The sequence below is a fragment of the Talpa occidentalis genome, unplaced genomic scaffold (genome assembly GCF_014898055.3).
Source record: "Talpa occidentalis isolate TD23 unplaced genomic scaffold, MPIMG_talOcc4v2.1 talOcc4.3, whole genome shotgun sequence".
Taxonomy (NCBI): domain Eukaryota; kingdom Metazoa; phylum Chordata; class Mammalia; order Eulipotyphla; family Talpidae; genus Talpa; species Talpa occidentalis.
Genome location: NW_023603184.1, coordinates 15,000,063 through 15,023,293, shown reverse-complemented (window position 1 = coordinate 15,023,293; position 23,231 = coordinate 15,000,063). Strand labels below are relative to the sequence as shown.

Below are 23,231 nucleotides of genomic sequence, written 5' to 3'. Positions count from 1 at the left end.
AAGTACTGATCCGTGACAAAATTTCACTAGTCTATGGCAAAAAATGTCAATATAAGGTCATCAAATGTCTTTTATTGTAAAGGACTGTCCTTTATCCTGAGATTATATCCTTAATATACTTTTGGTGTTAAAATGTTCTCCCATAAAATGAAAGTAATGATAGATGGTATTGTTTATTTTTAACGTCCTTACTTACCAAAATAAAAAGCTGGCAATTCTATTCTGTTCTTGTAAATACTTTGGTATTTTACTAAATGAAATTTATTTTTCCTATGGAGTATCAAGACTCAGGTAATAATTGTGCTACAGACAGGCTTTTGGATTACCTAAGATATTGGCAGTTATAGTTAAAAGATCTTGGAACCACAGTAAGATATTAATTCAAAGAATACAACAAAAGTGGCAGTTCTCACAGATCTAGGAAAAATACTTTTATAGTGCTGGACTAGATTCTGGACAAAGATTTAATCCTGGTTTTTCCACTAATTTTAAGGCCTTGAGCTAAACTGCTTACACTTTCTGGATCTCTATTACATCATAAATGAAACTGTTGGATTTTCTAATCTCTGATATTTGTTCATGTGTAGTAACTCCTTTAAATGTATAAGGAGGGCTTCCCCAGTGGCGCAGCGGGTTGAGCGCAGCACTGTGAAGCTGTCCTCAGCCTTGCAGCACAGGTTCGATTCCTGGCTGGCCAGGGAGATTCCTACATGGTGTGACAGACCTCTCCTTTTGCGCCCGCTGCTTCCCCCTCAACAGTGTATTTCAGTTGTCTGCCTGTTTTGTTAGCCGCTCTGTCTCTGGTGAATCCTCTCACCCTCCTGCGCCTCTGGCCTGTACCCCAGCTCTTGTATAAAAGTAAATAAATCTTTAAAAAAAAAAAAAAGGAGTGGGCCTCCCCTGGTGGCGCAGGGGTTGAGCGCTGGGCTGCGAAGCTGCCTGCAGGCTCTGCAGCGCCGGTTCGATCCCCGGCCACCCCACTGGCGAGGGTCCCACATGGCACGACAGAGCTCTCCTGCCGTGCCCGCTGCTCCCCTCAGCAGTGTATTTCATCACTCTGCCTGTTCTATTTCCCACTCTGGCTCTGGTGAATTCTCTCGCCCTCCAGCGCTTCTGACTGTACCCAGTGCTTGTATAAATAAATAAATCTTAAAAAAAAAAATTTTTTTTAAAAAAAAAGGAGAGAAAAATCTTAAAAATAAATAAATGTATAAGGAAACAATCCTGATAATTGCTACTCATTTTGGAAAATTCTGTCACGTCTCTTGAGAGAAATAGTCCCAGTTACCTATCTATAAGGGACTATTGGGGAGATCGGGATACTTGCTCATAAACTAGACTTTCAGACATACTTTTTTACTTGTCTTTTACTGGAGTAGGAGAAGGGGTTAGGAGGAATGAGAGGTCTGTCTCTAAAACACCTCATCCCTCTCCTTCTTTTAAGTCTAACTCCTAAAGTACTGGGGCAGACAAGAGAAATAAGGAAGACAAAACTATCTTTTCATGATCAATCATAGAACATCAATGGTGAGGAGATAAGTCTTGCATTGTTCAAGTTAAGTTTGGTTTCATTCAGTGACAATGGACAGCGTAATTTGTCCAGCCTGATGCAAAGTAAAAAAAAAAGAGTACTATTAAAGATACTTTGTGGCTCCTCCCTCCCTCCTACCCTTTGTCTTTTTCCATTTCAATCTCTCTTAGTACTTTTAAATTTCATTTTACTAATAGTGTCATGGTCTGTGAGCAGGGGGTTACTCACAGGGAAGATGGGCCTTACCATACAACTCAGCACAAGCAAGATCCACCAACTATTGGGTTCCACTGACTGCTGCTGGACCCATAAGCTATATCCATGGCAGATAGGTAACTTCCAGGGATTGCAACTCCCAGGATGGGTTTCACCTCAGTACATGGGTTGGGGACTGACTTCTACCAAGTCATTTACCTCATGTACCAAGGCACTGCTTACTTGGGTCAGGGAATGGTACAGGGCATGTGACCTCAGCTCATACCCTCCCTGCTACATCTAGGCCTTCACCAAGGGTGAAATACAATAGCAGGGCCTCCCAGGTGGCTCAGTGGTTGAGCGCTGGGTTGCAAAGCTGCCTGCAGCCTCCGCAGCGCCGGTTCAATTCCCGGCCCCCAGCAAAGGTCCCACATGGGGTGAGAGACCTCTCCTGCCACGCCCGCTGCTCCCCTCAGCAGTATATTTCGTCAGTCTGCCTGTTCTGTTCTCTGCTCTGGCTCTGGTGAATTCTCTCACCCTCCCGTGCTTCTGACTGTACCCAGTGCTTATATAAAAAAATAATCTTTAAAAAAAAAAAAAAGAAATACAATAGCAGAACACAGGCTTCTTTCCACCTATGTGACCCAGTTGACCAAAAGAAGTGATGAAGGAGCAGGCAGTTATAGGCCAGACAGGGCCCAGGTCATCACAAGGTGAAAGAATTGGTCCTGGAAGACAGCAGGACACAAGAGAGTGAATGAGCTGAGGCTCCAGTCCTCAGTGTACACTCTTTTCCCATCAAACTCAATACAAAACTTAAACTCAAAGATAAAAATAATAAAAAGTTCAAGAAAATAACCATAGAACATTAAACCTAAAGCATAAGACCTTTCTAAATATGGGTCCCTATCAAATGCACTGGTTACATACCCCTGAAGCTGGCCCTGGCCCCGCTGACATTGATTTTACATAAGAGGTGATTGTGGTTTTCTGGGGAATGAGTCAGCTTTATCCTTTATAAAGAAGAGCACAAATATCCTCCACTGGCCATGGTCTTTCTCTGAATTGAACGTTCTATCCATTCTATCACTTGGTTCAGTAACACAGGGCAGTTCCCGATTTTCCACTAACTTCTGTTTCTTCATGTGGAGACAAGGAATCATTAAGTTTCTTTATTTTGCACCCTTCCAGGGTCATGCAGTACTGGATCAAGAATATATACTTCAGGGCCTCCCCTGGTGGCACAGCAGTTGAGCGCTGGGCTGCGAGGCTGCCTGCAGCCTCTGCAGCGCCGGTTCGTTCCCTGGCCGCCGGCGAGGGTCCCACAAAAAAAAAAAAAAAGAATATATACCTCAAGTCCCATTACTCCAAAAATTCCTCCTTTAAGTTTCTCTCTAGGTATTATTCTCAAACTTCAAGCAACATATGCCAAATTCTTCCACAGGAATTTATCACATCTAACTCTACTAGCAAAACCAGGGTGGACCTTCAGGTTTTTACAGTATCTCAAGTATACATCTAAGGAACAAGATGGTAATTTCCCCTTCTTGTAACCCAATATTGACAAGTTATTTTCCTGTAGACTCCTTCACTTAACTTCCTGAGGGGAAATGCAACCCCCTCAGCTAGGGATGTAAGAGAGCTAGGGATGTAAGAGATGTAAACCCCATTCCCGAAGCATTCCTCCGCTCGGCAATCACTGTGGCATACACACTGGAAAGACAGTGGGGGGACTGTTGTGATAACAGAACCACTTCTGTCATATTCCTGTGAATCCCTTGATCTACGCCCAATTCTGGGACCTTGCAGATGACTCTTAGAAGGTAGTGACACTTGTTACCTTTTATTTTCAGTTTTGGGTCTTGGTTAAAATTCTAAAACTATGGGAGAAATCCTATTCACTATGATAAAGTGAAACTGGACAATAAAATCGAATGTTTAATTAGTGACTTAATAATCAATTAAAAGTATGTTCATTACTTTAGACACTGATATTCAGTTAACAAAGGATGCCAATCTTGCCCTTAAAATTCAAAATCTCAGAGTTGGACAGATGAATGCAACTAAATAGGCAAGATTGATTAGATTTTAAACCTTTTTAAGCATATTTACTTTTTAAGTATATTTACTTAAAAAGGTTTAAAAGAATACACATATACTTATTGCTAATGAAGAAAACAGTTCGGGAGTATCTATATATATAGTGTACGGACAAATAACCTGGTTATTTTCTTTTAGCATCTTCAATTCTGCTTCTATTTCAGTATTTGCTTGAGTCTGCTGTTGAAGTAACTGCTGCATGTTTTGAAAAGAACTGATGATATCCTTTAAAAAAGAAAAAATATATCCATTGGAAAAAATTAAGACAGTAGATATTTGTCTGAACTCATTCTCAAAACAGATTTCCTTGTTTCTTATTATCTTTATAGTTTAATTTTTGACTATAATAAACAATATACTAAAGGTACAGTTTACTAACTTAATACCTAAAAAAAATTATGTGATTTCTTACAACATACCATTTTCAAGAGTTCCTCAAATAATTAACAACATTTGAAATGGACCTTGCATTCTGAGACACTATTGAAAATGTGAAGAATTCAAAATTAAAGCTTGTGTAGGCTTGCTCCCTAAAGAGTAAATATTTCACTACTAAAATGTCATATTATTAAATGGGCTAGGATGTTGTAACATGCATTCAAAATAAAATGGAGTGAAAAGCAGAGGAGAAGAAAAATAGGAAGAATTTTCTTTTACTTTTTTTTTTTAAATAAAACAACTATATGTTATCAAATAGATTCAAATGAGAGTACAATGTCTTACAAACACATGCTCTAAACACACATTCATTTCAAGAATTATCTGCTAGGGTACCACTGGTTAAACCATCAAGGAAAAAAACTGATAACTGATTTGTTTTTTATTCTATTTAATTTTTAAATACTTAATATTTTTCCAGCTTTATTGAGAAGTGAGTGACATATAACATTGTGTGTGCTTAAGGTACACAATGTGATGATTTACTAGATCTATACATTACAAAAATGTCAGTTAACATGTTTACCATTTCATATAATTACCAATATTTTATGTGTATAAGAACATTTAGGATTGGGCTTCCCTGGTGGTACAGGGGTTAAAGTCTCAGTGCTAGCAGGCTATTGCCAGCCACTGCAGCATGAGTTGGATCCCCTGCCAGGGAGCTACCCACATGGCGCAGCAGACCTCTCTTGTCTCTCCTGCTGCTCCCCTCAGCAGTGTATTTCAGTGGGTCTGCCTGTTCTGTCCCCCAGTCTGTCTCTGGTGAATCCTCTCACCCTCCCTCTCGCACCTCTGGGCTACACCCCAGTACTTTGTATGCATAAATAAAAATAAATCTTAAAAAGAGAGACATTTAGGATTAACTCCCTTAGCAACTTTCAAAAATATATAATCCAGCATTGTTAACTAAAGTCATCATGCTGTACATTAGATTTTCAGAACTTACTCATCTTATAATTGGAAGTTTGTACCTTTTGACTAACATCATCCCCACTCCCCTCTGATTTATATTTTAACGGTAGTATATGTGAGACATGGTTAAAAAGTATATAGGAGGATGATTCTATTTGTTATTTAGCTTAATTTGTTTCTTTCCCATATTGTTTCTGATTTTTTAAATTTTAAATTTTAAAAGCTGGTTTTTAAAATTTTTACTAGCTGCCAAAATCTTATGATTGCTTGCCTGTTTTTCTTCTTGAATATTGGTAATCTCTTCATTAATCTTCTTATTTAATTCCAGTTCCTTAAAAATATATAGTTTTAAAGTTATAAAATCTGGCAAATTCTATATTCCATTCAGTGGGCAACACATTTATGCATATATCATGACCTATTATTACTACAGAGTAACAACATTTTGTTTGTTGCTAAAGCAGTGACTCTGGTGAACTGGAGATGGTATTATATACCCAATACAGGCTGCTACAAACATTTGTATGTTCATGGTAAAAACTAGAGAATTTCTCAACTCAAAAGCTTTTCTGGAGACACTGCTGTATTAAAAGATTACCTGAAACAATATTACAGTAGAAATGAAATGGCTATAGCCAAATTATAATGTTACAAAGTCTTGATGATAATGGCAAAAACATCTCCTAATTAAAGACATTTATGTATTTTACCATGTGTATTAATTTTACAAGAGAATATTTTATATTATAAACCTGAAAGTCTCATAAATATTAAAAAATATTTTCATAAACATGAGCATTTAATTATGTACCATGTTGAGTCTTTCTTGAAGTTCTTGGAATTTTTGCTCTTTAAGTGTTAAGTTGATATTTTCTTCTCCCATCTTATGCTGATATGTGACCTTGAGCTTTATTAAGTCTGAGGTTACTTTTTTTAGTTCCTTAACATTAAAAAAATCAAACAGAAAATTCAGTATACATATTTCATCAAAACAGGGTAGTTTTCTGACAGTTTTAAAGTCTATTTTTAAAACTATCACTATAATTTACTGTTTTTCATATATGGCGATAATAGCATCAGTCCATCAAAATCTATTTTCCCCTAACTACATTAACAAGATAATTAGCAAAGGTGGAAATACTATTTGTGACTGTGGAACAGGTAAAGACAGAGAAAGGATGAACAGAATGCATTTAAGATCTTGGCTCTTGGGCCTCCCTGGTGGAGCAAGGGGTTAAAGCACCGCACTATAAAGCAATCTGCAGCCTCTCCCTGGCTGGCCAGGGAGCAACCCACATGGCACAGCAGACCTCTCCTGTCTCGCCCCGCTGCTCCCCTCAGCAGTGTATTTCAGTGGATCTGCCTGTTCTGCTCCCCACTCTGTCTCTGGTGAATCCTCTCACCCCCCAATCCCCCGCATCTCTGGCCTGCACCCCAGCTCTTGTATGTATAAATAAATAAATCTTAAAAAAAAAAAAGATCTTGGCTCTTAAAAAGAGCATACTAATAAATGAACTAATTGAGCAGTAGTATGGCATTTGCATTCATTATTGAACAAAAATTTTGAGATAAGATATCCTGAGATAAGATATTAAAAGATTATTGATTTCTAAGTTCACTAGCATCTAACAAGATGTGTAAGAATAGTTAAAATATAGTGTGATAAATGCTGTATTACAGAAATGTGTAAGAAACAGAAGTTAAGAGCATGGAGAAGGCATTACAGAGAAAAATGGTATTTGAACTGAGTTTTCAAAGCTAAATTTGCAAGTAAGACAAAAAAGGGGTACACATTCCAGGCAAAAATACTCTATATGCACACAGAAACATGAAAGAGAGTTGCATTTTTCAGGGAAACAGAACTAAAATGATATGCCAGTAAATTATGGGTGTGGGGGATGGTGTAAAGTATTGGTAATTGTGACTAGAAATTTGATAAGATCCAAATACTGAATGGGATTTGTATGCTAAGCTAAAGAATTTCAGTTTTATCTGCTAGGAAATAAGGAATTAGCAACTGAATGGACTCTAAGTCAGAGAATGACATAACAAAATTTGCATTTCAGAAGGACAGAATTGAGAAAGATATAAAGGAAGACTTTTGTGAAGTTATGTACACTGCATAAAATAATTGTTATAGTATCTATGTGGGTCAAGAGACAGGGCTCTATTCTCAGAAGAGTAGGCAAATTAATGCCTCATACAAATTAATGCCTGGTATGTAGTGAATTATGAAAGAAGTTTAAATGAAGGAGGTAGGTCTTGAAGAATGAGTGGTATGTATACTGGATTTTTTCCATTTGTCACTCCTGATTCACTTTCCACCCTTTTTCCACACTGCTCTGTGTGGCTGATATGTATGATATGGCAAACAGGATCCCCTGCCTTTTGACTCCTAGGGATCAACCTATGGGAGGCAACAGGAAAACGGTATGCCAGAAAGAGAGTAAAGTAAGGTAAGTTTCCCGAGCTCCCTCTCTACATGACCACAAACTGGCAATGGCTCTGTAACTACCAGCTTTCTTCTACTGTTGTATCCATAGGTCCTTCCAAATTCCAGTATTTACTTCCTTTCCTTTCCCTTTCAGGACTAGGTGTAATCATCCACCCTACACACACTTCTATTTCTGGGGTGCTTCACTATGCCTTGTTGGTTTCCGGTAACTCTGCCCACACATTTGTAAATAGTTTCTTCATAATTTTTTGTCAATAGCCTGTACTAAAATGCCATCTGTTCCTTGCCCCAACCCTGTCTAATAAAAATAAATTGAAAGAAAGGGATTTCAAGTGGGGGTGGAGCAATGGAGGAGAACAAAAGCAGTTTTTGAGTTAAATCAACTGGAAGATGCTTATTAGGAAGCAATGCTGGATATTAGAATGGGGCCATACCACGGGAGCTCTGGAAAGCAAATCTAAAGAATATGAGACTAAATCAACATTAAATCTTTGAACTCTCACATGTTGTATGTCAGTTATATCTCAACAAAGCTAGAAAAGAGTTGGGGACTTGAATTAGCAAAGAACTATTCAATCTATCATTCTGTTTACATATAGTAAATATCTAGCAAATGTCACATATACAGAAGATATACACGAAGCTAGTAACTGAATAAAGTTGGTTTGGCAAAAAGAGTAAATAAAAACTGGAGAAAAGAACACTGGTTACGAGGCTATTTTATTAATCTGGGCATAAGATGAGTGTTTATACTAATGATTATCAGAGAGTGGAAAATATAATACATCCTAAATATATAATTGAACAGATAAAGTGACTGAAAACCAGGATATGGCTGACGAAAGAAAAAATAATTTATTAATTTATTTTTCTCTAATGCATTAATTACTTAATTACTTAATCTTAAGTGCATATTACATTACAATCAGAGACCTCCATAAAATGATTTTCCACTATGCTTTTGATTGTACAACTTTTATAGCTTTTAAATGTACTGAACTTTTAGTACGTTGTCTGCTTACTAGCCATTTTATTCAAAGCTGTTAGTGCAGCAGATAAATAGCACATGCTTTGATCTCATTAAATTACAACTTATAGTTTCTAGAGTCATAAATATGGTGTCCTTTCCTCCTTCACCCCTCCTTTTCTGGTATGAGGTAGTCTGTTAAATGTCACTATCTCCCTGAGTGTTCAGATGTTTACTCAGACAACTAGCAGAGGTTATGAATGCTGCTCACGGATAGTATCGGGAAATCTTCATGATTGCCATAATCGTGAACCCAGCATTCAGAACTGTACCTAGTTTTATCTAACAACTAAGTTTGGTCTGTTTAACTTTTCTCCACAAAAAAGGGGACTACTTATCACAGACCATAACTTAATTACCCTGGACAAAATCACAGAACAGTATGAAAGAAAAAATGAAAATTATTTTTGGGAAATTAATGATTAAAAGTTTTTAAATTTATTTTTTTACTATTAGAAGTTTTGAATGAATGATATAGCCAATGTTACTAGACATAATTAAGCTTCTGAAAAGGAAAACCAAAAAAGAAAACTTAAAGTTATAAATCAAGACCACTTAAAAAATTAAAAATTATAGGGCCTCCCTGGTGGCTCAGCAGGTTGAGCACAGTGCTGTGAAGCTGTCTGCAGCCTCTGCAGCGCAGGTTCATTTCCCGGCCAAGGAGATCCCCACATGGGGCGGCAGACCTCCACTGTCTTGCCCGCTGCTCCCCTCAGCAGTGTCTTTGGTCCATCTGCCTGTTTTGCTCCCTGCTCTGTCTCTGGTGGATTCTCTCACTCTCGCATGCCTCTGGCCTGTACCCCCATACTTGTATAAATAAATAAATCTTTAAAAAATTTTAAATTATATTAAAAAGTATAAAATATTAAAAATAAAATGTAAAATAATTTTAAATTCTCACGTTTTCAGCAACTAAATCTGGAAGTCTCAAAGGTAATAAAATTCTAAAATTCTCTCTTTTTTACCCATCTATATAATCTCTTTTCCAGGAACTATCTGAAAAAGTCACTTTTCTGATGTGACAAATGTCACTAATTGCATGACACATCAGCACATTTAGGTAGCCCTGCTTAGGGTTTAAGACCTGGGGAAAAGAGGCAAGTGTATCATGAGCAATGCTATTCCATTTGTGCACAGTGACATTATTCACCCTTTCAATAAATCTGCCAGAGATACCTCTCCATGGATTTACATGAGTCTTCTCTCCATCTACAGGTCTGTCTTAAACTAGAAGTATAGTCATAAAGTCCATTACGTCACAATGAAGCATGTCTTTATTTAATAAAAATATATAATTTATGAAATATAATCTTTTCATAATGAAAAAACTAATTGAATAAAGGACTATATTTCAATATAATCACTGTGCTCCTATGATTTATAATAAAAAATACTGTACTTACTGGTCTCTGCTGCTCATTTCTAGATGAGTTGCTAAAATCTTTGGAATTTTATAAGTGGTGAGAGCTAGGGAGGTACCTTTTGTTATGTTAATGAGGCAGCTTTTTGAAAGTCCTTAGGTAACGAAATGGATGAAGCTGCGGGGCTGTTGCCAGAGAATCTAACCACAAGATTAGAGGGTTGGAACTTTGAATCTGACAACACTCCTTTTTTTTTTTTTTTTAATGTGTGTGTTATAGACACACTTCCTGGGAGACTGAGTCCAATCACCAATGACCAATAATTCAATTAATTATGTCTTGGTAGTAAAATCTAAAAATCCAAAATGACAAGAGTTAGGAGAGCTTCTGGGCTAGAGATTCAGTGGGAGTAGTGTGCTTAAAGCATGAACACGCTGCACCCTTTACCTATACCCTGTCCTATGTATCTTTTTCATCTGTGAGTTAAATATCCTTTTATAGTAAATCAGTACTCTAGAAAATAAAACGTTTTTCTGAGATTTATGAAGACATTCTAGGAACTGAATTCAAGGAGAAATTAAAAGCAGAATCCTCAATCACCAGGTTACTATGGATATTATTTATTTGTCATTAATAAAAATTTTAAAAATAAATGATTTAAAGAGACACTGAAAGGGTACTTATTCACACCTTAGTCAGTAGTTATTTATATTTGCATTTGAAGTTTATATTGAAAATGGCTCTAAGTAAACTGACTTAAATAATAATGAGAGGGTACTGGCTCACATGACTGAAAAATCTAGAGGTATTATTATAGGACAGGGAGAGGGGCAGCCCAAGCCCCGCAAACCTGCCTATTCTAAATGGGTTCTGCCATCCGCCGCATCAACACAAAACATAGGAGACTTTAATGGGAAGGAACTTTAATTAAACTAGGAAACAATACAGGTAAGGCAAAGAGTCTAGTTTCTAAATGAAGCACCCAAAGTTACCCATCCCCTCGTGGGTAAAAGTCCATCCATATGGGATCGGCCCAGAACAAGGCCCCAAAGTCTACCACAAGTCTAAAACATCTTCCAGTGGGGACCCACAGAAAAGGGTCACAAACAACTGGACAAGCCCGGAAGGAAAAGAGCAAAATCAACATCAAGATAAAAGCTGCCATGGTCACCTCCCCACGGGTCTCACCCACATCTGTGTCACCCAGTCCACGACCAAAAGACAAGCGCAGTTTCTTCACGTGTCTCTAGGCTCCATGCACCTCCTCCAGGTCTCCTGGCTCCATCCTGCTCCTTCCTTCCTCAGTCTCTTCTGCAGCTTCTTCTCTTCCTGCTCAGCTCCACCCTCCCTTGGGTGGGGCAGGGAACCTCCCCCTTTCCTGGGACCACCCTGTTACAGTATGGCAATGGCAGGGTTCGTCTCTACAGAGACTCAAAAATGTCATCAAAAAATACCAATCTGACATCCACAGGTTTCTCCTTTCTGGTTTCTCATGCTAGTAGAATGACAGCCAATCACAGTGGGAGATTATTTAAGGTCACTTGTCCACTCCTGAACCAATGCCTGCTGCCAGAGGAATGAAATGTTTATGGCCATCTGACAATTTAGGGCTCATCTCTAAAGCTGGAGGCATCAAAACAAAAATCTGGATGAATTTAGGAAGAAGGAGATAATGATGCTCAGTACGTAACCAATAAATGTCCAATGCACTCCCTCCACTCATATTGTGTTAATCACACAAGAATTTTTCTAGTTCCTCAAAGACATTATATAATTCTTTCCTGGCTCAGGCTTTTATACACGCTGTTTCTCTGACCTGAAACTTTATTTTCTTTCTTCTCCCACTGTGCAACTCGTTTTATATCGGGGCTGCTCCATAACACCACCTCTTTATATACTAATCATTTGTTGTAATGTTATAACCTTTACTTTTTCTTCACATCATTTACAATAGTTTTTAAATTCTTTAAGTAGTGTGATTGTTTTGTCTACCTCCTCCATTGGGCTATAAACTCCCAAAAGGCTGGAACATGCTTTACTTTCCTCATACTTGTTTTCTCAGTAACACATAGTATTTGGCACACAGAAGTCACTCAAATATAAATGAATGAATGAATGAACGAACACGGCAAATATTGAATGCTCATTGACTACTCAAGTCACCATAAAAATGCATGCCACTGGTCACAAGTTAAAGAAACAATATTTTGAATGAGTTAAATTTACTCATTACATTTATTACTTATCTTTTAAACAAACAAATCCCCCAACATTTTCAGTAATATTTCATAAAACTAATTATTTTACACTATAACTTTTATAATACTAAAAAGGTATCAATCATACCTTCTTTAAACTGCATATTTCAGATTCTTGTTTTGTGTTTAAGGCTGAAAGTCTTTTGTTTAACTGTATTGCTTCCTGTACTGTAACATGAAAGACACTTAGGAAAATGTTATAATTCAATGCACATTTTAAGGGAAGTATCACTAACATGGGCAATCAAAGTACATAATTATCATTGAATTTAAACATTTATTAAGCTGCCATTTACTATTACCAGTATCAGATAAATCAAATTATTCATTATAAATAGTCCACTTAAACATTCCCTATTAACTAGTAGTATAAGCAAATTTAAATAAGATAGCACCTACCATTTTGTTCTAACTTTTCATGATTCTCTTTTACCAATCCAAATTGACCTGTTATTGTGGTATAGTATTTCTCAACTTCATTCAATTGCTTCTGATGATCTTCTTTAGCCAGAAGATGTAGCTGGACTTTCTGTTCCTATTTGAAGAATTACTTTAAATGCTGTACATATATAATACACAAACATATATACGTTTGCACACACATATATTAAACATAAAAATGTATTGTTTTAATAATTGTTATTAATGTCATGAAATAATACTAAGTACACAATATAGAGGAAATGTGGGAATATATTTCTAAACCTATGTGAAATCAAAGCACATCTTTTTCCTGTAATAAATGTCACTTAAAGTTCTATTTCCCTTGTTAACAATTTCTTGTAGAAAATCAACTGATTATTTTGTTTATAGAAAAGTTAAGTAGTCCAGTACAAAATTAAGCAAAGTAAGGAGAATATTAAAGCAACTCTTGAAAATTTAGGGGAAAGACACTTTTGATCTCTATTAGAGATAAAAACAGAATTTAGTAAATAGCTTTCTATGCTATAATGTTTCCATATCACCAACAGATATTGTACTCATCATTCCATTTTTTTTAATGAAGTGGAAAGTTGCTATATTCATTAATGTCAAAAATTTATCTGTGTTTTGATAATGCACATCATAATTATGCCACCCAGCAAATTTAGAGAAAAAATTTCAAATACACAGGTACCAATTTTTACCAATTATATCTTCCAGTGGAGTTTGTTTTATCATACTTTGAAATATGGCTTTAAATTTTTTTAAAAATTTATGGAGCCAGATCAAATAAGCTTCACAGACATCTATAGAACACCCAAAACTACTGCTAATACATTTCTTTCAAGTGCATATGGGAATATTTTCAAGATTAGACCATATGTTGGGACATGACTTATGTCCCAAAACTACAAAGATTAAAGTCACAGCAAATACTTTTTCTCTCCACAATGCCATAAAGCTAGAAATCAGCTATTAAAAAAAAAATAGGAAAAACAATTACTATACGGAGACTAAACAATAGACTGCTGAACAGCTATTGGGTTAAAGAGGAAATTAAAGCACAAACAAAAGAATACCTCAAGACTAATTAAAATGAGAATACAAGCTATCATGACATATCAGATGCAGCAAAAGCAAGCCTCAGAGGGAAGATAACTGCAATACAAGTACACCTTAAGAAGAAAAATCACAAATAAACAACTTAATATGACACCTAAAGAAACTAGAAAAAAGAACAGACTTAAATTTAGAAGGAAACAATTAAAAGAGAAAATAAATTAGAAATTAAAAAGACCACATAAAAGATCAATGAAACTAAGAGCTGTTTCTTTGAAAAGATAAACAAAATTGTTGGTTATGAGTAAGAGGACTAAAGAAGAGAGAAAATACTAAAAACCAGAATTAGAAATAAAAGAGGAAAAACTCCCACAGATGAAATAGAAATAAAAAGGATAAGAGATTATTATGAAATAACATGCCAATAAATTCAATAACCTTGAAGAAATGAGACAAATTTCTAGAATAGTAGTTTATCAAGAAGAAACTAAGAAGAAACAAAAAGTTACATAAACCAATCACAATCATGGAAATTGAAATAGCATCAAAAAAATCTCCCCAAAACAAAGTCCAGGGCCAGATGGCTTTATAAGTGAATAGCAAATCTTTGAAGAGGAATCTATACCCATTTTGCTCAAGTTATTTCTAAAAATCTAAAAAGAAGGAATATCCCCAAACACATTTTACAAAGCCAATATTATCTCAATGTTTAATTTACCCAAACCAGATAAAGACAGCACAAAAAAGAAAACTATAGACCAACAGCTTTGATAAATACTGGTGCAAAATCTTCAACAAAATGCTAGTAAATTGAATTGAACAATATGTGACAAGGATTACACATCATGACCAAGTGGGATTTATCCCCAGGAAGCAAAGATATAACACATTACATCAACAGAAGTAAAGATAAAAATTATGTAACATCAATAGATGCAGAGAAAGCATTTGTAAGACTGAGAATCATTTATGATAAAAACCTTTAAACAAAATCGAAATAAAAGGAACCTATCTCAACATAATAAAGTACATATTTCACAAACCTACAGCAAATATAATAATTTGTAGTGAAAAACTGAAATTTTCCCTTTAAGGTTAGACAAGACAAGGATGTCCACTGTCACCACTACTTAATTTAGTATAAGAAGTTTTAGCTAGAGCAATCAGACAACATCAGGAACTCAAAGGAAACCAGGTTGAAAAGGAAGAAGTGAAATTATCATTATTCACAGATAGTCTATTAAATATAGAAAACCCTAAAGCAAAAATTGCTTTACAGGTTACAAAATCAACGCGCAAGAATCAGTTGCATTTTTATATAAAAACAATGAGCAACAAGAAAAGGAAATCAAGAAAATAATTCCATTCACAATCGCATCAAAAAGAATTAAATAAGAATCAACATAACCAAGGATCGTTTAACAGGGTGGTCCCCAGGAAAGGGGGAGGTTCCAGGTTCTCTGCCCCACCCAAGGGAGGGTGGAGCTGAGCAGAAGAGAAGAAGCTGCAGAGGAGACTGAGGAAGGAAGCAGAATGGAGCCAGGAGACCTGGAGGAGAGGCACATGGAGCCTAGAGACACGTGAAGAAACTGCCCTTGTCTTTTGGTCGTGGACGGGGTGACACAGATGTGGGTGAGACCCGTGGGGAGGGAACAATGGCAGCTTTTATCTTGATTGTGATTTTGCTCTTTTCCTTCCAGGCTTGTCTCGTTGTTTCTGACCCTTTTCTGTGGGTCCCCACTGGAAGATGCTTTAGACTTGTGGCAGGCTTTGGGGCCTTGCTCTGGGCCAATCCCATTTGGATGGAGTTTCACCCACGAGGGGACATGTAACTTTGGATGCTTGATTTAGAAATTAGATTCTTTGCCTTTCCTGTATTGTTTCCAAATTGTATTAAAGTTCCTTCCCATTGAAGTCTCTTATGTTTTGTGTTGATGCGGTGGATGGCAGAACCCATTTAGAATAGGCAGGTTTGTGGGGTTTGGGCTGCCCCTCTCCCTGCCCTATAACAAGAGGAAGGAATTAGACAATGAAAATTATAAGACCTTATTAAAGGATTTAGGAGATAAAAAAGACATTCCATGTTCATGGCTGAGAAGAGACAATATAGTCAAAATGACCATTATACCAAAAATGCTATATGAATTTAATGCAATCCCCATAAAAATACCAGTAGTATTCTTCAAAGAAACTGAACAAAAATATTAAAATTTATATGAAACTATAAAAGGCCTCAAACAGCAAAAGCAATACTGAGAAAAAAGGAGAAAAACAGGGCCTCCCTGTTAAGATGCAGGGGTTAAGATGCAACCTATGAGGCAATCCACAGCCACTGCAGCAGGAGTTCGGTTCCCAGCCAGCCAAGGAGCAACCCACATGGTGCAGCAGACCTCTCCTACCTCGCCTGCTGCTCCCCACAAGAGTGTACTTCGGTCAATCTGCCTGCTCTGTTCCCCACTCTGTCTTTGGTGAATCCTCTCACCCCCCAAACCTCTGGCCTATACCCCAGCTCCTATATGCGTAAATAAATCTTTAAAAAAAAAAAAAAGAAAGAAAGAAAAAAAGGAGAAAAACAAAACCAGATTTTAAACTATAAGTGAACATTAATTAGAATAATATATTGGCATTAAAAAAAGACATGTGGCTCAATGGAAAGAATCAAAAACCCAGAAGTGAATTCATGCATATATCAATACTTCATCCAAGATAAAGAAGTGGTAATGATAAAATGGAGAAAGGAGAGTCTCCTTAACAAATGATGCTAGGAAAATGGATGGTCACATGTAAAAGAATGAAATTGGATTAAAGACTTAGATATGAGACACGCAACAATAAAATATATAGAAGAAAACACTGATGATAAATTTCATGACATCAATGATAAAGGTATTTTTTAGAGACTTGCCCCTACAGCAAGGAAAATAAAAGCAGAAATAAACAACCTATATTACCTCAAATTAAAAAGTATTTATACAGTGAAAAAATATATAAGTAGATTAAAAAGAAATCCCATTGAATGGTAGTACATAGTTACAAATTACATAACTGACATGGGTTAATATCTAACATATATTTAAAAACTTACACAATTTAACAATAAAAAACAATCCACTTTAATAAACAGGCATGATTTAAAAATAATATTTACACACAACCTTTTAGAACTACATTTATTAAAGGCATAGTTGCTGCTTCCCCCTTTTCTTTTTTTTTTTTCTTTCAAGATTTATTTATTTATATAAGCACCGGGTACAGTCAGAAGCGCAGGAGGGTGAGGGAATTCACCAGAGCCAGAGTGGGGAACAGAACAGGCAGACTGACGAAGAAATACACTGCTGAGGGGAGCAGCGGACGCAGCAGGAGAGGTCTGTTGCACCATGTGGGACCCTCATTGGCAGCCGGGAATCAAACTGGCACTGCAGAGGCTGCGGACAGCTTTGCAACCCAGCACTCAACCGCTGCGCCACCAGGGGAGGCCCCCCTTTTCTTATTTACTTGTAGAGAATGCTTGAAAACTTCAGGAGAGAAGACTTGTTTCTCTTAGTTTCACTTAGTTCATTATAAGTAAATTTTAAGGAAAAAAATTAAAGTTCAAAAATATATTGACATATGGGGCCTCCCTGGTGGCGCAGCGGTTGAGCGCTGGGTTGCGTAGCTGCCCGCGGCCTCCACAACGCCGGTTCAATCCCCGGCTGCTCCCCAACCACCGGAGAAGAGTCCCACATGGCGCGCAGACCTCTCCTGCCGCCCGCTGCTCCCCTCAGCAGTGTGCTTCGGTCCTTCTGCCTGCTCTGCTCCCCACTCTGGCTCTGGTGAATTCTCTCACCCTCCCGCGCTTCTGACTGTACCCAGTGCATGTATAAATGAAACAAACAAACAAATAAATAAAACATGCCTCTAAAAAAAAATATATATATATATATAGACATATTCTTCATTTTTACTACTGTGACCTACCTTTCAATTTCTTCAATATGAATCTGAGATAAATTAGTATGGCATCTTTCTTAAAATAGTTTTACCAGGCCTCCCTGGTGGTGTAGGGATTACAGTCTCAGAGCTATCAAGCTACTGCCAGCCACTAAGGCATGAGTTCCACCCCCAGCCAGGGAGATAACCCAACATGGTACAGCAGACCTCCCCTGTCTTGTCCACTGCTCCTCTCAGCAGTGTATTTTAGTAGATACACCTGTTCTGCTCCCCATTCTGTCTCTAGTGAATCTTCTCACCCCCTGCACCTCTGGCCTACACCCCTGTTCTTATATGTATAAATAAAAATAAACTTTAAAAAAAAATAGCTTTACCATTTTCTTCACAAATATAAGGCATATACTTCTTAATCATGTTACACATACAGATATACATAATATTCATAATCACAAAAATGATTTCCAGACAAATCTTCAGTCTAAAAATATTCTATTTGAAAGAAAATGTTATAATTCCAAATCAAATCCAAGCCTTCAGTATTGAAACTTTGCTTTAATAAATAAAAGTGAATATCTACTATAAAAGGTTCCCTTTTTTAGAAAGTGACATACAAAAAAAGATAAAACATAATTAAGAGATGGCTGGATAATTTTCTGCTTCATTCATTTAGCCCTATTAGTCACTCAGTTACAGAACACAGTAATCACTAAACACAACAAGAAAGATTTTTATCAATGACCAAATCACAATAACAGTTTATTTTTGTATGTTTTCTTGCATTCTTTTTATTGGTAATAATCAATGGGATTAATCACTTGGGAATGTCTGAGGACCTTTAGAGGTAAATGAGTTTTTCAATACACAATTGTGTTCAAACATCTAGGGATGTCTCACCACCTCTACAACAAAACCAGCTAACTGAATTCCCAAAGACAGTAATTAACCACACTCACCTTCTAGAGATCATGAGTATTTACACACTCACCTTCTAGAGATCATGAACTTCTTTAAAAGTTTCTTAGCACCATTTTTTTTTTTACAAATTTTTTTTTAAATATGTAATGGATAGTGTATTTTTTTTTAAAGGTTTATTTATTTATACAAGCACTGGGTACAGTCAGAGCATGGGAGGGTGAGAGAATTCACCAGAGTCAGAACAGAGAGCAGAACAGGCAGACTGACAAAGTACACTGCTGAGGGGAGCAGTGGGCGGCAGGAGAGGTCTGCGCGCCATGTGGGACCCTCGCCCGGTGGCCGGGGATCGAACCGGTGCTGCAGAGGCTGCAGGCAGCTTCGCAACCCAGCGCTCAACTGCTGTGCCACCAGGGAGGTCCCACTTAGCACCATTTTTAACATTTCTTTTAGGACACAACTTCACATTGTTCCCCAAAGTCCTGCCTTGACACTACTAGTCATCTTATTTCCTGTCTTACCCACACAATCAAATATTAAAGAACAGCACCACTTTTAATAAAATAAGATTAATTTAATCTCTGAATGATGTATAGTGAAACACATATACTATATAAAGCTTAATAAAGAAAAGGTCATCTGAATTATACATGAATAAAATGAGAATATTTAGAAAAAGATTTTTAACATTTGAATCAGTTATTTAAAACATAAATATTCTATCATAATTGGCATTAAAATGTACATGTCAAAATATAAAATTATTTTAATGCAAAGTGATTTAATGGTTTGGACTGTCAGGAAAAAATAATGTAACTATAACTCAAACATCATTTTAGGAGATTCTTAAGAGGCTGTAATTCACAATAATAAAATGCTTGGACATGAGCAAAACTACTCTAAGTATACTGCATGTTTCCATGTTTTTTTAAAAGACTGTATGTATCTCTTTAATGAAATTTTAAAGTGGAATAAAATAAAACACATTTTATGTTGCCTTTGATCTTTAACTTGTAGCCTTATCTCCCAGGTGAAAGGGCACATTATTCAATTTCACTATATTTTGTGTAAAACCACTGTAGCGTTGAAGATGACTTTCAGTACAAATGTCATGGTACTTAAAGCTCAAACCAGAATCCAGTTTTTCAGCTTCTTAATTAAAATCATAGTTTAAAATAGTCTGACAATATTATCTTTATTCTTTCCAGTTGAACAGTGATAGAATTTAACATCTTTTATTCAATCATGCTTAGCAATCTTTCTATGGCTCTTTTATTTTCTAACACACCAAAACAATTTCAAGTAAAATACTTTGCACTTTTATATTAATGTTAAAAGGAGTAATATCACATTTCTTAATTCTCATATATAGATAATATATAAACCTTACTCATAAGTTAATTTTATGTGCCTTACCCCAAAGAAAGAAGACTGAAATAGTATAAACCCATCCAAGAAGCCCTCTGAAGATTTAAGTGAATACAGGAAAATTTTGCAAAAAAAAAAGCAAAATAATCATTCTGAATCAAATAGGGATAGAGAGAATATCAAAGCAATTACTTCATAAAATGTTATGCTATAAAAATGCAAGTTAAAAATTTTAACATAGTATAGAAAAGATATTCACAACAAATAAACACTTGTTGATGATAAAGGATGACTACTCTATCCCAAGTATAGTATTCAAATATATTGTTTCATGTTTTTAGGCTATAATTAATAACTATAATAAATACCTAGAAAAGATATTAAAAGAAGAGGTTTTGGAGTTTTGTTCTTCTTGTTCCTTTGTTGTTTTATTTTAATATACAACCTTTACCAAAATTTTGGAACTATGTTAAATTTATTTTTTAATATGTAAATATTATGTACTCTTGAAATAAATTTGTGAAATAATTAAGTTACAGTTGAAACTAGACCTCAGTTCTTTAAAGAGGATATTAATATCCAATTTCAACCTTTTTTTTTTTTTACCATAAATGTCACATTTATATTGACAAAAATACTATGCACATTATGTAAGTGTAATCTGGGGGTATACATTTTGCAATTTCCTTACCATTTCACTCACTTTCTTCTGTAAAGAATATTTGGAAACCTTAAAAGAACAAAGCAAAAATTGAAATGCTTTAATTATCTATTGTAAATTCCCGCTGATATTAAAATTGTATGCTATAAAATATGCCATTTATCTCCCATGTACTATTTTTTCTAGCGGTACTTTTTTTCAAAATATTACTTAACATAACTTTCGTCCATATAACAAAAACATTATATTCATTTACTTATTCAACACTTATTTATGGAGCAATTATTGAAGGTCAGTTTCCTAGGAGACTGGAACACAACAGAGAACAAAACAAATTCCCTATCCTTAAGAAACTGTCTAGTGGGGATAGTAACAGACAATAAAATATGAGTGGTAAGTACAGAAGTTAGAGAGTGACAACTACTATGGAGGCAAATAAAAACAAGATCAGTCAAGATAAACTTGATCCTACCTCCTCCCACAGACATAACAAATCTACAATTACATATAATTAAGAAGGAAGGAATCCTGAAATTAGCCAGAGGTGCCATAGCAAAGGATAAAAGGTTAGGACCAAGACATGTTACTAGGGAAAAGATAAACTGCCAGTGATAAGCTCTGGGAATTTAATGTATAGCATAATAACTACAGTTAACAACACTATTATATATTTGAAAGTTACTAAGATGTTCTTAGAAGTTCTCACAGAAGAAAAAAATTTAACTACTATATGTAAAGTCACGGATGTTAACTAACTTTGGTAATCCTGCATATGGACATAAATCATGCTATACATCTTAAACTAATACAACGCTCTATGTCAATTATAACTCACACACCTGGAGGGGAAAAGTTATCAAATGTAGTGTATATATAAAACTAGATTGTAAAACACACCTACACTTGGTCACACTAACAACAAATATTGTTGAACCAACTACATTCCCACTAACTTCCACACCATACCTAATTCTTGATATTTTGAAATGTTTTAATGTCAACCATTTTGATAGGCATGAACTATTATCCCACTGTGGTTTTGATTTGTATTTTTCTTATTACCAAAAAGGCAAAGCACCATTTCATATACTGATTGACCACTTATATAATCTGTGTATTCATGCATGAAATGCTTGTCCCAGTTTTTTACCACCCCTTTCTTGGAGACATGTAGGCATTCTTTATGTAGTTCAGTCATGAATCTCAGCTACATATGTTGCAAATTTCCTCCACTCTATGACTTGCCTTTTCACCACCCTACTAGTGGCCTCTGAACAAAAGTTATTTATCTTAATGACGTCCAATTTACTAACATTTCCGTTTTGGTTAGTGCATGGTTTAAGAAATCTCAATCTACTCCAAGTTCATAAAGATATTCTCCTATGTTATCTGTCAGCTTTGGTTTGCACAAAAGCTGGTTTCTGTGTATTGATTTTCTATATTGATATTCAATTGACCTGGCATTATTGAAAAGAGGATCCTTTTTCAGCAAAGCACTAAAGTGGCACCTTTGCCAAGTACCAAGTGTGAATTTATTTCTGAACTCTACTGTTTCACTGGTCTATCTATCATTATGAAAATACTGCACTCTCTTATTGTCACCTTAGAATAAGCCTTGTTATTTGATAATAAAAGTTTTCCAACTTTATTACTCTTTAAGACTTTTTCTTATATATTTTTCACAAAAATCTTAGAGTCAGTTTGACAAATTCTATAAAAATCCTGCTGGGTGTTTCATTGGTATTACTTTGAATCAATTGATTTATTTGGGAGAACTGAAATCTTACAAAAATATTATCAGACGATTTCCTATTTATTTTTAAATTTTGTCTCATAAGCTGGGATATAAGCTCCATGAGAACAGGAACTCTCTCCATTTTGTTTACTGCTATCCCACAATCTAGAAGAAAAGCTGGCAAAGTTTAGGTTCTCAAAAAATATTTTTAATATATTTTTAAAAAGAAAGCAAACAAGGGCCTCCCCGGTGGCGCAGCGGTTGAGCGCTGGGTTGCGAAGTTGCCCGGAGCCTCTGCGATGCTGGTTCGATCCCTGGCTGCTCCCCGACCACCGGAGGAGGGTCCCACATGGCGCTCAGACCTCTCCTGCAGCCCGCTGCTCCCCTCAGCAGTGTACTTCATCACTTCATCAATGCCTGCTCTGCTCTCCCCTCTGGCTCTGGTGAATTCTCTCACCCTCCCGCGCTTCTGACTGTAACCTGTGCTTGCATAAATAAATAAATAAATCTTAAAAAAAAAAAAAAAAAGAAAAGAAAGCAAACAAGCAAGAGTGCTAGTAAGAGCTGTCTAGGTGAGTTTGCTACTCAATATCAGCTCTTCATTGAAGAAAATTTGATAAAACAAACAGAAATAAAACTTGTTTTAAACAAATCATTTCATAACCTCAAAATAATAATCATTAACATTTTGGTATCCAGATATTTTTCTATGCATTTATGCTCTCAAAGAGAGTCAGTGAGGAGTGAATAATATAGGTACTATTTTGTGACCTATTTTTACTTAATATATAATAAAATATCTTTCTGTGACAAATTTATCAACAACATAACTTTTAACAGCTACATAGTATTCCACTATAACT

At 35.9% G+C, this 23,231-nt stretch overlaps 1 protein-coding gene across 7 annotated transcripts in view; it reads right to left on the bottom strand.

The window, feature by feature from the left end:
• The window catches only part of CCDC73 (coiled-coil domain containing 73), a 221,504-nt gene that overhangs the window by 18,960 nt on the left and 179,313 nt on the right, over window positions 1-23,231 (bottom strand). For all 7 annotated transcript variants that reach the window (XM_054699287.1, XM_054699290.1, XM_054699286.1 and 4 more), the window contains 6 exons: window positions 20,664-20,702; window positions 12,680-12,815; window positions 12,369-12,448; window positions 5,991-6,119; window positions 5,451-5,510; window positions 3,947-4,051 (listed from right to left, as the gene is read on the bottom strand). In XM_054699287.1, the coding sequence (XP_054555262.1) occupies window positions 3,947-4,051; window positions 5,451-5,510; window positions 5,991-6,119; window positions 12,369-12,448; window positions 12,680-12,815; window positions 20,664-20,702 (549 nt within the window). The remainder of the gene's footprint in view (window positions 1-3,946; window positions 4,052-5,450; window positions 5,511-5,990; window positions 6,120-12,368; window positions 12,449-12,679; window positions 12,816-20,663; window positions 20,703-23,231) is intronic.